Source organism: Equus przewalskii, chromosome 1 (genome assembly GCF_037783145.1).
Source record: "Equus przewalskii isolate Varuska chromosome 1, EquPr2, whole genome shotgun sequence".
Lineage (NCBI taxonomy): Eukaryota > Metazoa > Chordata > Mammalia > Perissodactyla > Equidae > Equus > Equus przewalskii.
In genome coordinates, this window is record NC_091831.1 from 59,617,045 (window position 1) to 59,636,762 (window position 19,718).

The 19,718-nt window shown below is 55.4% G+C and overlaps 1 protein-coding gene across 1 annotated transcript in view; it reads left to right on the forward strand.

Annotated features, from left to right (window-relative positions):
- The window catches only part of LOC139074484 (cadherin-23-like), a 316,069-nt gene that overhangs the window by 97,674 nt on the left and 198,677 nt on the right, over window positions 1-19,718 (forward strand). The window contains exons 4-6 of the mRNA XM_070565310.1: window positions 4,954-5,096; window positions 5,803-5,850; window positions 5,948-6,040. Of these exons, the coding sequence (XP_070421411.1) occupies window positions 4,954-5,096; window positions 5,803-5,850; window positions 5,948-6,040 (284 nt within the window). The remainder of the gene's footprint in view (window positions 1-4,953; window positions 5,097-5,802; window positions 5,851-5,947; window positions 6,041-19,718) is intronic.

Consider the following 19,718-nt stretch of genomic DNA (forward strand, 5'->3'; position numbering starts at 1 on the left):
CCAAGAGCAGAGGGTCCTCCAGCAGATTGAGCCAAGAGCCTAAGACGGGGCCTTTAAATCATCCTGGGGCCGGAGGAGCTTGTCTCTGCATCTAAAATGTGAGCCATAAACCAGGCTGACTTACAGGCACTGCTCACCGGTCCGGTTGTTTATGGCCAGATCCTTTCTGATTGGTTGATGCCTGCACTGGGCCCACTGGTGAATATTTGAATACCACCCTGCCATAAAGCAGTCTCAGGACTTCCACACCTGGCTGTGTGTCAGAGTCTCCTGCAGGGGCAGTCGGAGCTGCTGTTTGAAAGTTCACATCTGGGCTCCCCCAGCCGACCGTGTCAGCTGGGCCTGGGAGCCTCTGTTGTTACGAGCTCCCAGGCGGTTCTGATGTCACAGTCCTAAGGGATGTCTTATTTGGGTTCCCCTCAAAGCAGGCCGTGTGGTGAGGGTTCAAGTGCAGATAGTTTATTGTGAAGGAGAGTCCAGGAAACACAGGTAGGGGAGTGAGGCTGTGCGACAGGGAAGAGAAGGAAGCCGTGAATACACGTTATCAACCAAGTCACCGCTGTGGGCCACTGGAGATGAATCTCACTGGGGAGCTCCAGGAGCCAGTGCGGACCCCGCTTCGGAGTTTCCCCCTGAGAGGTGGGGGAGCCGGGGCGTTTACCTACCAACTCTTTATCCACCATCTTGCATCAGTCATTCTTTGAGAGCTGCCACTGGGGCTGTTAGTTCCCTGACACTTTGGGCCTGTCCTGGGTCTGGGTGGAGCAGTCTCCGATGGCCAGACCCTCAGGCAGAGAGTCCCAGGGCTGGCAGTTGGAGGTTGAGTTGGTGTGTGTGACAGTGGCCTGTGCTGAGGCATAGTGGGCAGGGTACCAATAGCGTCTGCTATGGAGGGCCACCCGGCTCCCATCTGTCCACCATATGGGGGGCGCCCAGCCCCTGTGAGCCCCTGAGTATCCTTCTTACCACTGAAAAGAACTCCAGGCCTCATCTGTTGCTAGTGGGAATGTAAATGGTGCAGCTATTGTGGAAAACAATCTGGTGGTTCCTTGATAAGTTAGACATAGATTTACCATAGGACTCAATAGTTCCACTCCTAGGTATATACTCAGAAGAACTGAAAGCAAGTGTTCCGACAAAAATTTTTCCACAAATGTTCATAGCAGCACTATTCACAATACCCAAAAGGGGGAAACAACCCAAATGTCCATCAAGTGATGAATGGATAAAGAAAATGTAGCATATCCATACAATGAATATTACTCAGTCATGAAAAGGGATTAAGTACTCAGACATGTTACAGCATGGATGAACCTTGAAAACATTATGTTGAGTGAAAGAAGCCAGACCCAAAGACGACATATTGTATGATTCTATTTATGTGCAATATGCGGAACAGGCAAATTCATGGAGATAGAGAGTGGATTAGTGGTTGCCAGAGGTTGAGGGATGAGAGAATGGGAAGTGACGGCTTAATGGGGGATGGGTTTCCTTTGGGGGTGATGAAAGTGTTCTGGAAACACATAGTGGTGATGGTTGCACCATACTGTGAATGTACCTAATGACACTGATTTGTACATTTGAAAATGGTTAAAATGATACATTTTATGTTATGTGTATTTTACTGCAATTAAAAAAAAAAAGAAGTCCCAGGTATTCCACAGCCTGAATTGCAGGGTATACTGCCTGTTTCTTGGGTGGGAAACAAACCCAGAATGTGGTATGTGTATACCAGGGTCACACAGCCAGGGGCGGGTCCCCTGAGTGGCTGCCTCTAGGGGCGTTGGGCTGGAGCTGGGCGCACAGATTGGCCTCGTTCCTGTGGGAACGGTGCAGACAGAGGTGGTTGGAAGCTCCCATGGGGGAGAAGCCAGAGCTGTGCCTGGCTCCCGCAGAGTGGCAGAGTGCGCTGGGCGTGGAGTGTGCCCAGCTGGAAGATGGCGGGGCGTCTTGTCTTAAATATAATATTAAATCGGCACCTTTAATTAGTACACTTAGAAAAGGTCACTAGCAATTACCTGGGACACAAAGAAGGCGTGAGCAGGCACGAGCCCATGAGGAAGCCAAAAAGGACCATTTTGAGCAGCACATAATTGAGGGGAAAATGGATAAAAGTCCAGGAAATTACAGGGTGGGTGACAGCAGCTGACAGCCCCATCGCTGTTTTGCCCAGTGCCCCCTTCTAGGGAGGGCCTGAGCATCGGCCTGAGAGAGCCATTTGGGCTATGGGGTGAGTCGCGCGACCTTGGCTGGAGGGCTCCTGTGACTGTGGCCTTCCTAGCGTCCCGTTGGCCAGCCGGGAGCCGGGCCCCATATCCCCCCTGGGCTGGGCCCTGCAGGAGGTCGGCAGTGCTGTGTCAGTCCTGGGGGCTGCCGCGGACTCACTGCTGTGCCGTCGACAGGCCGAGCCCCTGCCGGCCTCAGCCTCCTCACGTGGAGTCTCCCCAAGGCATCGGGGAGTCGCTCGGTGTTCCTCTGACTTTGCCACTGAGGACCCCTGAGCACAACAAGAGGAAATGTGTGTCCCTGGATGTCAGGGGGAGGCTGGAAATTCTTTTACAGCTTTAGCTTGTGTCTTAAAAAATAAATTAAATGTTACGTGGTGCTCCTGATCTAGTCCCATTTGTTTTAATGTAAAATAATCGCTTGTCATTGAGCGACACAGAGGCTTCGGGAAGATGCTCTTGGTTTGTCTGTGATCTCACAGCCTCTCCTTCCTCATCTAGGAGGAGTGTGTGCTGGGAATCTGGAAGCTTGGGCTCAAGTCCTGACTCTGTTGCTCACCGTCATACTTTGGGAAAATTGCTAAATGCCTTCAGCGTCTCCATCTTTAAAATGGGAAGGTTGGGCTCCCCAAAAAGGTCTCTGTTCTGTGATTTCACTCCTTCTTCTCCCACTTCTCACTCCTCCCATCACCTTGGATGCTGCTGTGTCCTCTTCTGCTGTGTGACCTTAGAGAGGCTACTTTGCCTCGCTGAGCCTCAACTTTCTAACCTGTAGAATGGATGGAATAATGACTACCGAATAGAGTTGCTGAGAGGATTTACTGAGAGAACCCCTGTGAATGGGCCTAGCCCTGTGTCTGACATATCATAAGAGCCCAGTGATTGCTGCCCAGTATTTTCCTTTTCCAAGTGTCAGGCTTCCAGTTAGGGTCCCATAGGGTCAGGGCCACAGAAGTCCTGAATCTTGAGTTCATATGTCAAGTGCTGAGATGTGTAAGGGTCTGGAAACAAACGTGGGCTGTGGGCTTGGAAGGCCTGGGCTTTGCGCTCCAGCTCTGCCGCTTGCTGCCTGTGTGGCTGAGCTAAATGGCTTCATCACTCTTTGTTACCTTATCTGTTGAGTGGAGAGTAACAGCAAGGACTGAATTAGATAGAACATGGAAATCCCTCCGCCCCGTGTCTAGAGTGTGGTTGGTGCTCAGAAAGGTTAGCCATCATTGTCATGTCAGAAACGTCCTTTTAACAGTTCACTTAGAAAAGCTCACTAGGGCTCTTTTCTAGATAAAATTCCTGGAGTTCGGCATTCTTCCTTACTAGCTGGATCATCAGAGCCATTCAGTAAATACGAGAGTCAGTATTTGGAAAGAAAGAGTGTTCGTTCCATTTTATAGGGTAAACTGAGGCTTTGAAAGAAGTGATTTGCCCAAGGCCGTGGATGTGATCTAACTGCTCCTTCGAGAATCAGGTGAAGACCATAGACCCTCTGCAGGAAATGACACACTGCACATGCATGACATTTTGCACAGTTTCTGGGGGTTTCAGGACCTCCTGATGCTAAGATGACCAGCGATCAGGTTGCCTGGGACCCCTGGTTTAGTGTGTGTCCTCCTCATGCCTAGACAACTCTAGTGGTTGGTCACCCTACCTGCGCGCTACCTGGGGGGCTGTGGACCCCAGGAGAAGATGCCCGACTCTGGGACTGCTGAGGCAGGGCTGTAGGCCAGGCATCCTGATGCCCAGGGTGGCCTCTGGCCAGGGCTTTGTTTCCTGGTGAAGAGTGGCACCTGGATCCTCTCCTGGTGGACAGGAACTAGACCTTGTCACCCAGTCCTCGTCTGGAGCTCCTTGAGGCTGGGCCACGTCTTCCTAACCTCTCTGTGCTCCCGTGCTTGCCACGAGGCCAACACCTAGGCAGTGTTGAAGGAATGCTAGGTATTGCAAAATATTCTGAACTAGAAAGGGTGCTTCCGTTTGCAAAAGACAGAAATCCAACTCAACTGACTTGGGCAGAAGAATAAAAAGAGGGGGTTTGTTAGCTCATCGAGCTGAGAAATCCAGAGGATGGAGCTACTATCATGCACAGCTAGCTGCAGACCCTCCAACCATCAGAATCTCTCTCCCCACCATTTGCTGTTTGTTTTCCTCCCTGTTGGCCTCAGTCTCAGGCAGGCTCTTCCTGTGTGGTGCCAAAGATGGCTGCCAGCAGTGCCACTTTAAAAGCCTAGTGGAAAGAGACCTCTCTTTAGTTCCAGCAAAAGTCCCAGGGCTGGCTGTGATTGCCTGGTTTGGGTCACATGCTCATTGCTGAGCCAGTCACTGTGAGCAGGGAGAAGCAGTGCTCTGACTGGCTGTGGCTGAGTCGTGTCCCTCTCTGGACATAAGAAGGGAAGGGTTGGAGGGCCTCCCTCGTCTGAGCCTCTTGGAGAAGGGGGTCTCCAAATCACAACCAGGAGGGGGGCAGGCAGAAGTCACAGCTGTCCGTTACGCACCCGGAATGTGCTGAATGACGGTTCCCTGTTACAGGCACGTACGCACTGTGACAAGTGGCCAGAGTGGAGGCAGGGAGCCTGGCCAGAGCCCAAAGATGCACAGGGTCTTGCCGGCGTGACCTCCTGGTGGTCTGTTGGGTGGCTGCTCCGTGCTGGGAGCTCAGCCACCTAAGCAGCGTGCTGAGGAATGGAGCTGACCTCCCGTGTTTGCCCTCTGCTCTCTCCTGCGGATGCTCCAGGTTCCTCTGTGACCCAGCTACTGGCCCGAGACATGGACAATGACCCCCTGGTGTTCGGCGTGTCTGGGGAGGAGGCTTCCCGCTTCTTTGCCGTGGAGCCTGACACGGGCGTGGTGTGGCTCCGGCAGCCGCTGGACAGAGAGGTATGGCCGCCCAGACCCCTGCCCCAGTCCTCTCCTGGGGGCAGGAGCAGCCCCTGGGGCAGGGTGGCCCGTCGTCTTTTTGGGGCCGTCCTCCGAGGCCCATTCTGCCCCTGCAGCAGCGTCTTCCTGCCCGAGTGGCAGCTCGCTTCAAGGGCTAGAGCTGGGGTCTGGACTCGGAGCTGGAATACGGTGGTTGGAGTGTCTGCAAGGGAGAGGCGAGAGGGACAGTGACCCTGGGTTCGTGCCCTGGAGAATGGGGGCTCCATGGGTTCTACAAGTCTGCCGCTGCCCTAAACAAATGTTCCCCCAAAGGACATTTCCCAGAGACATTAGCCTTTAGCAAATTAAGGTAAGGAGTTTGAACAAAACCCCAACCCTTGTCATCTGCTTACATTTGAGGAAGTGGCCATAGAGGTGTCTAGCAACTTGCTCAAGATCACACAGCAATTTAGAGGCAGAGCCCAGATTAGAACCCAAGATTCTTATCTTCTACTCTGTGACTCTTTTATGGGAAGGATCTGTATTCTGAACCTGCTTCCCCAACCCGAAGGGGATGCTTGTTTTTAGGGAAGCTTTTGCATGAACCCAGCCCCAGCCCAGCTCCGGGGCAATGCTGGAGGATCTCCAGCCCAGGTGGGGCTCAGGACCCTCGACCTCAGCACGCCTGTCTAACTCTGCCCTCCTCCCTGCCTCCCGTCTCTTTCAGACCAAGTCAGAGTTCACAGTGGAGTTCTCTGTCAGCGACCACCAAGGGGTGAGTGTCCCCAAGGCCCCTGCTGCCCTGGGAGGCATGTGGGTGGAGAGAGGCTGAGGCCAACACCAGTGCTGACTGCCTGCCCTTCTCTTGCCAGGTGATCACGCGGAAGGTGAACATCCAGGTCGGGGACGTGAATGACAACGCACCCACCTTTCACAATCAGCCCTACAGCGTCCGCATCCCTGAGGTAGGCGCTCTGGGGCCAGACTTGGGGCCCTCGGCGGCGACCTGCTGCGCCCGGGCCACCTGGGAGTAGGCTGAAGCTGGGCCAGGGCAGCTCCAGCTCTTCTCCTGCCTCCCCTCAGCCCAGGCTCCAGCCCTGGGCAGCTGACCAGCTCCCTGAGGGTGGGCCCATCACCTGGTGGAGGGGAGCTGGCAGCCTTGGACCTGAGCGCACCTGCCTCGGCTGAGCCCCAAAGCCAGCCCGAGTCAGGGATGGGACGGAGGTCGGGAGGTGCTGGCCCTCTTCTTGTCCTCTCACAGCCATGGTGGGCTTTGGTCTGGTGAGTGGACAGCCCCAGCCCTGGGCCTGCCTGCTTTGGCTGGAACAGGTCCCACCGGGACGCGGGAGCGTGTGGTTCCCGGAAGGGACTTTGCTTCCCCAGCCCCGCTGTCTCCCTGGCCCTCGGCTGCTTTGGGTCGGCTGTGTACGCTGAGTGTGTTTGCATGAGTGCATGTGTGTAAAACCAGGCCATTGCTGGTAATTGAGAAGTACAAATTATTGCATTACAAACGGTTCGTTAATAAGCTGGCTGCTGGCTCCCGATGGCAGCAGGGCTCTCATGGCGTGCTGCCCCTCTCCCCGGTGGCTGATGGCAGTCTTCTGGGCTGGCGGTCAGTGATTCAGAGACCTTGAAGGTGGTTGGGGAAGAGCTTCAAGCTGGTGTCCGTCAGGGCTGCCCGGGGGGCTCTGGGCCGGGCGGCAGGGGTGAAGGATTGGGAATGATGGGGGAATCCGCCTGAGAGAGGCAGGCTGGCACCCTGGCGTTTGAGTTCCAGCCCCTTTATGTTATAAGTCATCGGGTCAGGAAGCTGAACGCGTCTTTAGAGGGTATCTATTCAGCTCGTAGATGAGAAAACTGAGGCTCAGTATGGGAGTGACTCGCCCAAGGTCACGCAGCTTTGACTCTGAGCCCATGGCTCCCCGGACAGCCTCAGGTTCCCTCAAGGATAGAGAGGCCTCATGCCCCCAAGTTTCTGTTCCTGGCCCTCCTTACTCAGCTGTGAGCAGGGGTCTTGTGCTTGTGCTGACAGAGGGGAGTGAGGACAGATGTGTGGGTGGGGACCCACCTGAGGCTCCCCTGCCCTCTCCCTGCTGGGGGCACATAAGGAGAACAGCCCGCAGTCCCAAGCAGGGGCATGGCGCCCTGGGCTGTGGCCGGCGTGCCGGGACTGCAGCCTGGCTCTGGGCCCCTCTCATTTGGAAGTCTCCCTAATTTAATTAAGGGTCTCTACGTGCCAGCCTGCACTCCAGGCCCGGGCTCAGAAACCAAGGGCACGGCTCGGAGTTAATGAGCCTTGGACCCATTGCTCAGCTGCCATCCTGGCAGGCATGGCTGCCCTCGGCCTCCCCTCACAGGGGCAGAAGGCAGCAGCAATGGCAAGGGGACGAGGGGTCACATCCCTCCTCCACAGCCCTTGGGCCGGAGCCAGCCTTTTCCTCTCTCCCTTGCCAGGAGATGTGACCTCCAACACCGCCCTCTTGGAATCCCCCGGGATTCTCCAAAGGCCTCTGCCTCCAAGGAGAGAGCGTCTTCAGTCCTTCATTTATTTAACAAACATTTATTGAATGTCTGCCATGGGCTTGGCGCTGGGCCAGGCTCTCACTTCCCGGAGACCCGGGAGGCCAGAGGAATCCGCAATGACAGGAGCCAGAACTAGAGGCAAGAGACACAGGCCTAGCCCCTGCTTTGCTCCCAGATTGCTGGGTCCATTTGGGCATGACACTTAACGTCTCTGGGCCCTCGTCCTCCTTATCTAATAAAATCGGAAGACGGCAGAATAAGGTGGCCTGCCTCCTGCGCATCTGATGAGGAGAGGGTGGGCTGAGAGGGACCAGCTGCAAGGACACACAGTTCTTGGAGGAAGACCCGCATGGTTTACTTGCTCGCATGTAAACATCCCCAGGTCACTTCAGTGGCCTGATATTCGATGCCCTGCTCAGGGCTGCTCAGTGTGGCCAGTGGGGATGTGGTGTCAGCTGGATGGAAGCCGGGCCACTTCTGACCCCAGGTGGCTTGGCACTGACCAGCTGTGGCCTGGTGTGGTCACCTGAGCTAGAGCTTAGCTGCCTGGCTCAGTGCCCAGCTGTAGAACCCTCAAAGGGCCTACTGGCCCAAAATTGAGCCCAGGTCTCCGGCTTGCATTGAGGTCACCCTGGCACTCCCAGGCCTCTGCCCTTGAGAAGCATGATTGAGTGGCTGAGGCCCTATGGATGTGAACAGGGTGAGAATGCAAATCAGAGAAACAGGGGCGCTGCAGACCCTGTGAGGCGTCAGTGCCGAGGGGTTGCCAGAGTGATCAGAGACACCTCGCAGGCTTCCTGGGGGAGGTGGGTTTCCAGTAGAATCCTGCCAAGGTGAGCAGTGGAGATCTTGTGTTGTGTGATGGGAAGAGAGAGACTGGAGGTCAAGACACCTGGGTTCTAGTCCTGGCTGTGCCAGGACTGGCTGGTCACTGCACCTCTGCTGCCTTGACTCCAACAGCCGTTAAACTAGGGGGCTTTATTATTTCCTGAGGGACTGGCTGCCTCATCCACTCTGCTCCTCTTTTGGTCACCTGCACGCTAACCCTTACCTTCCCAATCTCCACTCCCCCCCAGCCCTAGGGGCCCTGATAAGATTTGGGTCTGTTGTACCTGGTACCCAGGGATAGGCATAGGGAGCCAGTTACAGAAAGGCAAATTCTAGGTCTACATAAGGAAGAACTCCCTAGTAATGAGACCCACCCCACAATCTACTCCCCTGTCCTGCTGAGGATGTACTGTGCTCCCTGTCCCTGGAGTTATGCAAGCAGAAGCAGGAGAACTATGTGTTTCAGAAGCCATCCAGTACTGAGCGTTGGAGAAGTGATGAATCAGAGGGTCCCAAACATACCTCATCCGGATTTTCTGGGACTAGTTAGGATGTGTATTCTGCGGTCCTGCAATTCTGAGTCGGTAGTTTGGGTAGAGCCGGCCCCTGAAGCTGCATTTTTAATGACCTCCGCTGGTGACAGGGAGCCCTGGGGGTTGAGCCCTGCAGCCTCTCTGGCCCTCCCCACCAGAGGGTTGCTGAGAGGTGCTGGGCAGCCCGTCTTTGAGGAGAACTTTTAGCCCGTCCACAGCTGCCCGGAGACGTGACTCAGGGGCCCCCTGTCCTCAGGCCTGGAATCGGAGTGGGTGGGAAGCAGGTGGAGGCAGGCACTGCCCATTCCCGGGACATGCTCACTGCCCTGCCCCCACCCCCAGAGCCCCGCCCGAGAAGCCAGGCAGGTGTGTTTGGGTCTGTTCTCCGCGCCCCCCTCAAGCTGTTCTGCGTGTTATTGTCCATTGTATCAGGTGAAAGGCCCTGCAGTTCACTTGTCGAAGCCCTAACGAGGCAGCGTGGATGCTTTCAAGTCCGTAAAGAAAAGGGAAATCCTGCTAGAATTGGCAACTTAATTCACCAAGCTGCCTCGACAGACCTCATTAAGTCCCCTGTATTCATTTCGGGCTAATGGCTGTCATGCTGACTGCTGTTTGATTTGCTGTAATAGACTTTTATGGCGTTCCAATTTGCTCAGACGTGTTTGCCTGTGTCTGTGCCCAGCAGCGCTGCTCCAGCCCCTCCGTCCGTTAGGGGTACGTGCCCGCCTGGCTGACCTTCAGCACTGCCCCGTCCTGCCCTGCCCCCTCCCCCGGGCCCACCCCCTTAGCCCTCCACCTGTGTCCCAGCAGGTGACCCTGGGGCCCGGGTGTTTGGGCTGGAGGATGGTGTGAGGTTAGAAGTCAGATGGTGCCAGGTGGCTCCTGGGTTGAGGAGGGGCTCTGGAGTCTCGGGGATGGCCATGTCCTTGAAGTTCTGACAAGTTCAGCCTCCTTGGCTGGGCAGTCAAGGCTTTTATCATCTGGCCTCAACCTGCCTTTCCCAACTTATCTTCTGGTATTCCTCCACACCAATCCCCTGGTCAGCTAAGGGGTCGACTCAGTGCCTCCAGGTGTGTGTCTGTGTCCTCTCTTTTCTCTCCCTCTGACACACACACTGCATTGTTCTAGCTAGTACCTAACTCAATTCTGCCTGTCCTTCAAAGCTCAGATCGGATCCACCATGCCCTGCCAACCAGGGTTGTTTTAAATGAGCAGGATAAATATTCGTTGGACAGCTGTGGAACAGGGCCCAGGGATCCTAAGCTGACGTGGACATGCAGGGTAGAGAAAAAGTACTCTGCCGTTTGCCAGCTGTGCAGCTTTGGTTGGTGACTTAACCTCTCTGGACTTCAGTTTTCTCATCTCTAAGACTGGCAGCAGTATTTACCTTGTGGGGCCATGGTGAGAGCTACAATAATGCATGTAGGAAAAGCCCTTAGCCCAGTTTGTGGCCCATAGTATATTTGGTAAAATGCTGATGATTGAGACCAGGGTCTTTGTCCTCAAGGAAGGTAATTTTACAGAGAAAAAGACAAGTAAGTGGATATTTAACTACATATATGTGTATTAAATGCCATGGTAGCTTAGGGTGTGCAAAGTGGGATGCAAGCACTGTGGAAGGGGTGACCTGGTCTATACATGTGGGGCTATTTGTTTGGGACCTTAGAGGATGAGTAGGAGTTTGTTAGAGAAGGAGATTATAGTATCTCTGAATGTCGTGTGCTTTCTGAGATCCTTTGGCCTCTTTTCATATACTGGACTTCCCCAAAGAGAGAAGTGAACTCCGACCCCTGACCAGAGATTCTACTGAGGCAGGATGATGGCTGTGTGGGTATGTGTGTCCCTTACCTCATGGAAACAAAGCTGGGCTGGAGGTAGGCCCTTGGGTCCCTGCCCAGGCCTCAGTGACAGGCAAGTCCCACATAGATCTTTGTCGCCTCTGGCTTCAGGTGACCGGCTGTGAGTGTGGACGAGGCTGGAGGTGGGAAGCGGTGGAGCTGGGGAGAGATGACGGGCCTGAGAGATTGGGAGTCCTTGCCTGAGCCTCGAAGCTGGCTGGGGGCAGGGTCCTGGTCCTGGGTCCCACTCGGCCACACCGTCTCTCCGTGTCACTTAATGAGGACAGACAGAAGGTCCTCACTCCCTGTATCTCCGTGCTAGAGATGGGAAAGCAGGGAGGGGGGCATTCCTGGTGGTCACTTGTCAATGAAACAAAGCAAGTAATTAATTTCTATGATAATAATAATAACCGATGTTGTTGTTGAGAGCTTTCTATGTGCCCAACGCCATGCTTTCCGTGTCGCGGCTCACTGAGCCCTCCCCGCCACCTCCTGGGGTGGTCGCTCTGGTTATTCCCAGTCTTCAGACGTGAACACGGAAGTAGAGAGGTTGCATGGCTCCGCCAAAGCAAGTCAAGGATGGAGACAGGTCTGCTGTGTGATTTCGGGCAGGGAGCTTCAGTTCTAGTGCAAAACGGAAATGATTCCACCTGCCTCGCACAGTTGTGGTGAGGATTCAGGTCGACAGGATTGTGTGTGGGAAGAGCTTAGCACAGGGTCCACTGTAAGTGCGTGCCCAGGAAAGGTCATGGCCATAATTGTCTGTCCATCTGTCTCTCCCACCAGACGGAGCAGGCACAGAGCTTGGTCGTCTGTGCGTCTGAGCATCCAGCGCAGGGCCTGGCCCGTGCACATGAACTTCACAAATGGGCTGGGCCCTGCTGCTCCCCCTGCCTCTTGGGCGGTTGGAAGGACAGCAGGAGCGTTTATGCAGAATGTGTTGCCCCAGCGGGGTGGTGAGAGGTCCTTTACTGCTCAAAGGGTGGGGTTGGGGGAGGAGCAGCCAGGCCTGCCGCTGGGCTGGGGAGGGCTCCCCGCACACACTCACACCTCATCTTCTTCCCAGGACACCCAGGAGCTCCTCGCTGGTGCTCACTGGTGCCCTCTGTTGCCTGCCGATCCATGAATCTGAGCCTGTATCATCCTCTGTGCTGTGGGCGTAGGTGGGGAGCCCCACAGTGGTGCCAGACAAGGCCCAGAGCATGCGGAGGTGGACTTGGCCAAAGTTATTAGCACCCGGGGGGCCTGACAGCAGTGCCCCCAGCTGTCCTCCTCGAGGAATGCCCATCAGACACTGAATGATTTATAAACTGCATCCTCAGGTTGCAGAGGTGGGGTGAGGAGGCTCCCACTGGCTAGTGCCTGCTGTTCCCCCTGAGGTGTCAGCTCTGCTCACAAGAGTGTCGTCTCCCACGCCAGGAGAGGCAGCCCCTTGACAGGCCGTATTAATTTATACCTCGGGGCCACAGTGCCCGGCAGCCCCCTCTGCATCCATAACCACTTGCCTATTGATCTGGGAGAAGGAGACCAATAAATCATTGCAGGGGCTCTGCATCCTGCTGGCCAGAGCCCGAGTGGTTTGTTGCAGCCAGGTGGCAGCCCCAGGCCCCATCTCTGCCCTCGGAGAGCACCCTGAGGTCCTTGCGCTTTTCTGGTCTCCTGTTGTCGGCACAGTGACACCTGGAACCTCCTCGCTCCCAGCGGGCAGATGCCAAAGCCTGCAGCAGCCAGGGCAGGGCCTTTGGGCCTGTAGCAGTGGGGATACGCAGGTGTGCAAAGCAACAGGGCCGCCCGTTGCTACACAGTCTTGAGGCACTGACGGAATAAGGTGGTGGTGTGTGTGTGGGTGTACTTACTTAAGTACTGTCTTCTCCATATCCAAGGGTTTTCACTATCTTTCATTTGTCCTATGACAGCTCTGTAGTTGGGGAGAATTATTCTTCCCATTTTAGAGATGAGAGAAACTGTGGGCAAGACAAGCTCACTGACTTCCCCAAGCCCGCCAGAGTCAGGTGTGCTTGCAACTGGAGCCACAGTCTTGCTTTCTCACTTTTCAGCATCTCTACCTGTGTCTTTTTGCAGCATTGCCATGGCCTGCTTCTGATTTGCGGAAAGTGACAGGGATGAGGCCCTGATGCAGCCAGGATGGGGGAGACGAGCTGAGAACTCTGGGCTTCGTGCACAGGCTTGCCCCATCCAAGGCTGAGGGCTGTCACACATGCCCCATACGCAGGCTGCAGGGGTCCAGTGGAGAAGCTTTACCCAGGGCCCACTGCCCACTCTCTGCAGTGAGGGCCACCCTGATGGTCAGGACTCAGCCATGGTCTTAGGGATGCCCTTCCTTGTGACCTATAGGGTTGATGTGCCCCTAGAGGCAGCCTGCAAGAAGTCAGTCCCCAAATGTGCACACAACATTGTTCCTGAGAAATAGGAGACTCACTCACGTGGGTAGATGCCAGCCTGCTTCCCCTGCCTGCAGGGAAGGTGCAGCGTCTTCTCCTCTCACCTCTTTCTGGGTCGTAGGTGCCCAGGAAGGGAGAAATGGAGGCCCACAAAACCAGGGCCTGAAGAGCTTAGCCCAGCCACAACTTGGAGGCTCCTTTCTCCCTCCTCCAGCCCATGGGGTGAAGCCAAGTACTCTTGGTCCTCCATGACAACTGTGGCACCTCCTCCTTCCATGCCCGTGGGGGTGTGGCCAGGGCTGTGGGTGCCCTCCACCACCCTCAGCAAGAGGAAGGAGGACAGTGTGGGAGCAGGAGCAGGAAGGAGCCCAGATGTAATTAAAATTATTATTTTGTTTGAACGGTAATAATGTTCTTAATTACATCGGTTTCCTCGCCGATTCTAGCTGGGAGTCTTTGGGGGCCCATATAATTCTGTTGCAGTGACTGCAGGACCCTCTGCCATGAATACGAAGCAGGGGCCCGTGTGTGGAGCCAGCCCGTGTGCATTAGGGATTCTCCTGCATGTGCTGGGACAGCTTTACTGTGCCCCCCGCCCTTTAAATAAAGACCCTCTAAATGGAAGGAGATGATAGCTGCCTGCTAGGAGACGTTCCTGCTGCATTGTTGGGCTGTCAGCCTCGCGCCTGGAGTCCATCTGTTGTCTTTCATCTCCTTTCTCTTCAATGTTCTCCTCCTCACCGCCCCCCCCCCCCCCCCCGCCCTTGGGGCCTGCTGGAGGAGTGGTGCAGGTCTCCTGCCTGCACTCCTTTTCCACCGGGTGGCGGGTCTCCTTAGACCCTGGGGAGGGCACAGTTTTAGGAAACTGAGGGTCGAAGAAGGCCCCATGCGCAGCCAGGGGCAGCTTTGGCTTTACTGCATCATGAGAACTTGTGCCCCACATGTGACATGGGGACCCTGATCCCTCCTGCAGCCCAGTGTGGTGGAGCCATGCGCACATAGGCTGTAACTCCAAATGGGAGGCCATGAGCAAGGTGTTAGCCTCTCAGAGCCTCAGTTTCCTCATCTATGGAATGGGGATACACTGGGTTGTTGTGCAAGTTCAGTGAGAGCCATGTAGGAAGCACCACACACAGAGTAGCTGACCGGTGTTCCCATTGTTAGGAAAAGTTCTCGGAGAACTTGGGGAAAGTTGCTTGGAAGTCCAAGGAGCTCACCTGGGAGGCTCGGTCGCTATGGACCGATTGGTGGATATTGGGGTGTGAGTGGTCAAGAAACTGACAGTCCAGTGGGAGACAGGAAAGTGTGGAAAACGTGAAACAAAGACATGGTAAGGAAAAAAAATGGAGACAGAGTCACCTAGAAATAACTAGTTAGGCCGAGAGCATTCCAAATAGACTCCTTGAAACCAGCACCAGAGGGACCGTCAAGGTGGCTTAATCCAACCACGTGTTCTGTAGAGGTCAACAAAGCCAGAGAGGGCAAAAGATTTGCCCAAGGTCACCCAGTAGATCAGTGGCAAACTCCAGAAGACCTAAGGTCTCTGGGGAAGATGCTCAGGGAAACAGTTTCAAAGAACCCAGGACAAGACTGAGCCCATCCCTGGGCCGGAGGCGCAGCGCTGTGTGCCCCGGGGGGCCTGGATGTCCAGGGCCGGGCTGGACTCGTGCAGCCGCAGGCCCCAGAGCAGTGACCCCACGGGCTGCCTTCCCCCTGCAGAGTCGACTCCCGACCAGCGCGCCACATTGTTTCTCGTTTTCTTGGGACTCTGGGATTTTGTCTCAGTCCCTCCACTTACCCTAACAAGTTTGAATATTGTCACAACAGCTTGGGGACAGGCCTGGCCGCCCCCGTGACATTGAGGTTCCCCCACCATAGGCCTGTTTTGATGTGTTTGCAGGCTGCCTGACTCACCTTGTTTTCTACCAGGAGAGGAAAACAGGAGAGAGAGAGAGAGAGTTCTTGGTTGATGGAATTATTATAATTTCTCTGATTCCTTAGCAGCCTTTAATTACTTTGCAACTTTGTGGCGCTGGCTGGAAGCCGGGAGGGGCCGGGCTCTCCCTCTTTATAATAACTTAAGTGGAAGCCTCCTGTCCATCTGTGAAAAGCCTGCTCTTCCCTCCGAGGCGATAATGCGGCCGAGAGATTTCACCCGGCGCGTAATAACTGGGTACAGCGTAATTGTCCCCGCTCACTGTCTTCATCCTCCATCGGCAGCCCACCTCCCAGGCACAAAGGGCTGCCCGCCGCGAAGAGCCAGACGCTGGTCACGTCCTTGTCCAGGAGGGTCACAAGCTCAGGCTGGTTCCCCTCGCAGTCCTGCCTCCAAGAGGGGAAAAGGGCGTGGAGGCCTTTTCTACCAACCCCTCCCCTCTAAATGTCTCAGCCCTGCCTCCCACCATTCCCTACACAAGCCCTGCCCTGCGGTTGAGAAATCCTCCCCAGCCACATGAGGCTTTAAGCTCCAGGCTCTCCTGTCCTTCCTGCCTTCCATCCTCACTACAAGTGGTCGCTTTCCTGCCGCCCGGCCTTTCTTCCTGCTGTGCTCTCTCCGGATGCTCTCCCCAAGCCCGCTGCACCATCATCCTTCCCGCCATGCGGCAAACCCCACTCTTCTTTCCTCTGGGCAGCCCAGCTGGGGTCTGGGGAAGGTTGGTCCTCTCTGTCCCCATTTTACAGATAAGCAAGCCAGGTGTCAGAGAAGCCAGAAGACTTGCCTGAGTTACACCCTTTGGAAGTGACCAGCTGGGGTCTGATCCTGGCTCTTCACTCGGTCTTCTCTGTACTGGACTTGGAGGCACAGGCCTCTCATAGTTCCTGCGCTTGGACTTGCTCCTTACACCCACTCCATCCATTGTGGCTTCTAAACCCCAGTCTGGGACCAGCCTCTGCCTCCTGACCTCAGCCTGACCCTTCCTTCTTGGGGCGACCCCAGGCCCCTGCTGTGGGTAAGAGAAGCCAACCAGACCCAGGTCCGGGTGCTGAGCCTCCCTCGGGCCAGCTCAGCAGTGGGCAACCCCTGCTGTCTCAGTCTCCTGTCTGTGCGCTCTGTGAGTTACGGTGGGGCGAGCTCTCACCTGGAGGGGGCGGGAGCCCCACCGCCTGTGTCTGGGAGACTTGGGTGAGTCGCTTCCCCTTCCAGGGCTCAGTTTGCTTCTCTGTTAAATGGGACTGGTGGTCCTGGGCCTGTCCACAGGACCGGGGCAAGGGCAGGACAGAAAGGAAGGCTTTGAGCTTAAAGCCTCATGCAAATGGGACAGATTAACCCCTGGAGTATTTTCTCCAACACCCCCTACACCCCGCCTTCGAGAGTTTTCTTTTCTTTTCTTGAGTCTATGTATTGCTTAAACATACCCATAGAGAAGAGGACAGTCACAGGCATTCAGCTTTACGAGTGATGGCAAAGTGAACACCTGTGAGTTGCCACACCTGTGTCAAGAAACAGCCCCTCTCCCTCCCTCCAGAGGGTGACTGCTATCCTGGCCTCTAGCTGCATGGATTGCTTTGGCCTATTTTCATTTTGTTGTATACATTCTGTTAGGTTTTATCATCACTTAAGCCCCTGGAACAGGCAGCCAGCCCCTTCTTGGAAGCCCTTCCCACAGTGGTCAGTTAGAAGTTCGCCTCTCACATCTGGGAGTCCCTGGGAAGCTTCCCATCTCTGACAGGATGAGTGTGGTGCTGACGCAGGGTCCTGCTGCAAGGATGACGTGAGATGACGCCTCTGTGAGGTGCCGCCAACAGCCAGGGCATGGCGAGACTGGAGGGCCCAGCCCCGTGGGCGTCACCCCTAGACATCCTCCCTCTGGTGGGGGCCATCTCTGCAGGTGGATGTGGAGCTGCCCTGGTGCTGGGACAGGAGGCTGCGTCGGGGGAGGGGGATCCCTGAGAAGCTAAATAGAGTGGCTGAAACCTGGGTTGAAAGGATAGGGAAGGGAAAAAGGAGGAGGGTCCCTTTCCCCACACTGTCTCCTTCCATCCTCACAGCAGTCCTCCACATCGGTAAGAAAGGTATGAGTGTCCTCATGTTATATTTAGAGAATCGGGCCCAGAGAGGTTAAACGAATGCCCCAGGCCACACAGCTCGTCTCCGATTTTGTCGTCTTTGTACTGCCTCCAAAGCAAGTCCAAATGCGTTTTACCCCTGCGTGTCCACTCAGAGTTTGGAGTTTGCTGTAAGTCTGCCGCCTTCAGAGAGGCCAACCTTAAGTCTGGGGAAGGTGGCAGGAGGGCTCGGTTAGGAGGGGGTTCTTCTGAAGTTACCTTTGTCATGTTCCAGCACCTTCAGCTTCCCACAAAGCTGCAGCTCATATCAGCAACCCAATCTCAGGCCTGCACGGGAGAGCACAAAAATCTTTAAAGGCTTCTTAGCAGCTTGAAGTGATTGTTTGTTTGTTTTCCTTCTCTTGTCAGGGTTGGGCAGGGCCAGGGCGATGGGAGAAGAAGAATGAATTCTCCTAAAGCATTTCTTTCTCCCCATCTCCCCAAAACATCAGATCCCCAAACTCAGGGGCCACCAGATCTTTGAAAAAACAACAAAAAAACCCACCCAGCACAGCCCCAAAAATGGAGCTGGGGGGGAAATGCAACAGCAGCCATTGGGGCGGAAAGCCCTAAATGGTGTGGAAGTAATGTCTAAAGTGTGCTGGCGATTACAGACATTTCCACGGAGCCACGCTCAGGCTGCACGGGTCGGCGCCGGCAGCCGAGGGGAAAGAAAGAAAGAGGTGAGCAAGCCACAGAGACCCCGTTAACTGTTGCTGTGCCGAAGGGAGGGATGGGCAGGTCGCTGGTGAGGGCGGAAGGAGGCTAGAGAGGCTCACTCGTTCATTCTTCCATCCGTCCGTTCATTCAGTTGTACTGAGTCCCTGTGATGTGCAGGGGATGTCGCTAAAGCATCCCTGTGGTGTTCTGAGGATGGTGGCCAGAATCCCACAAGGCTGGCAGGGTCTGGCCCCGGCACCCTCCCCAGCCTCCCCTTGACTCTCTGCTTTACTGATCCTTCTTTCCAGTCCTTAGGGGCATTGTACCACTGGGTCTTTGCACGGCTCTTCTCTTGCCCCTTTTCATGAACTCCTACATCACCTGAGATCTTCAATCCCTGATTGATCCCTCTCCTTAGTGCAGAACAGATTCTTGTGTTCTGGGCCATTGGAGCATCATAGCTTTGATCTTAGAGTGTAATTCTTTGCTGACTTAGGGGACTGTCTGGTCACTGTTGGTCTCCTGCAGGAGACGGTGAGCTCCGTGAGCGCAGGGGCATGTCCATGTGGCCATCTTTCCACCACAGGATCCTCGGGATGTGGTGTCAGTGGGGACTCAGTGAAGATTTGCTGCATGACGCAGTTCATACCACTTGTCTCGGGGAGCTCCTCGTCCTCCCCTGCGGCCCACACCCTTTCAGAGAGCAGTTCCGTGAACCAGTCCTTGGTGTGCTCTGTCCCCAAGGCCCGCTGCTGAGGGCGGCTCAGAAGTGCCAGCCAGTTCCCCGGTGACGCCGTTGGAGAAGGGCCGAGCCTGGTCTCGCCAGGGTTCATGGACAGCCAGCGGGAAATGAGGGACCTCACTCAGGGCTACTGGAAGAAAGGGTGTGGTCTAACGGGGCTGGGGAATGGTGGGCAGAAGAAGAGCCCCAAAGATGTCCATGTCCTAATCACAGAACCTGTGACTATGTGTCCTCACGTGGCAAAAGGGACTTGGCAGACGTGATTCAGTTATGGACCTTCATGTGGGGAGGTATCCTGGTGTATCTGTGTGGCCCTGTTGTAATCACAAGGGTCCTCCTGAGAGGGAGGTAGGTGGGTCAGAGGAGGTGTGACATTGGAAGCTGAGGTCAGAGAGAGATTCGAAGGTGTCATGCTGCTGGTCTGACCATGGAAGATGAGGCCATGAGCCACGGAAGGCAGGCGGCTCTAGAAGCTGGAAAGGGCACGGAAACAGATGCTCTCCTGGGGCCTCCAGGAGGAATGCAGCTCTGCCAACCCCTTGGTTTGAGCCCAGCAAGACCTGTTTTTGGATTTCTGGCCCCCAGAACTGGAGGATGATAAGTTTGTGTTGTGTTAGGCCACTTGGTCTGTAGTAATCTGTGACAGCAGCAACAGGAAACTGGACAGGGGTGCTTTGAAGGCAGAGCAGGAGGGGCATGATTCTACAATGAACCCCTCCAGCATCCCCAAACTTAAGTTCGCTTGCCCTTTAGTTTGGGGCCCTTCAGGCAGGAGGATTGGTGTACCCAGAGGTGGGCTGTCTGCACGTGGATGTGAGGCTGGTGGTTGTTGGGGAGCTCCACGAGGGCTGGCTGTGGGCAGAGGCACCCAGAGCTGGGGAGGGCAGCTGGCTGAGAAGGGGCCCTGCGGAAACCAGAGGGGTGAGGTGGGAGTGCCTGAGAGCCCAGAGCTGCCAGCTCGGGCCCCGACAGTGGGTGTGGAAAGAGGGAGGGCTCCCAGATGAGGGGGGCAGAGTCGTACTGGAAGGCTCATCCAAAAACAGCCGCCATGCTGCTGGGACCTCAGGACG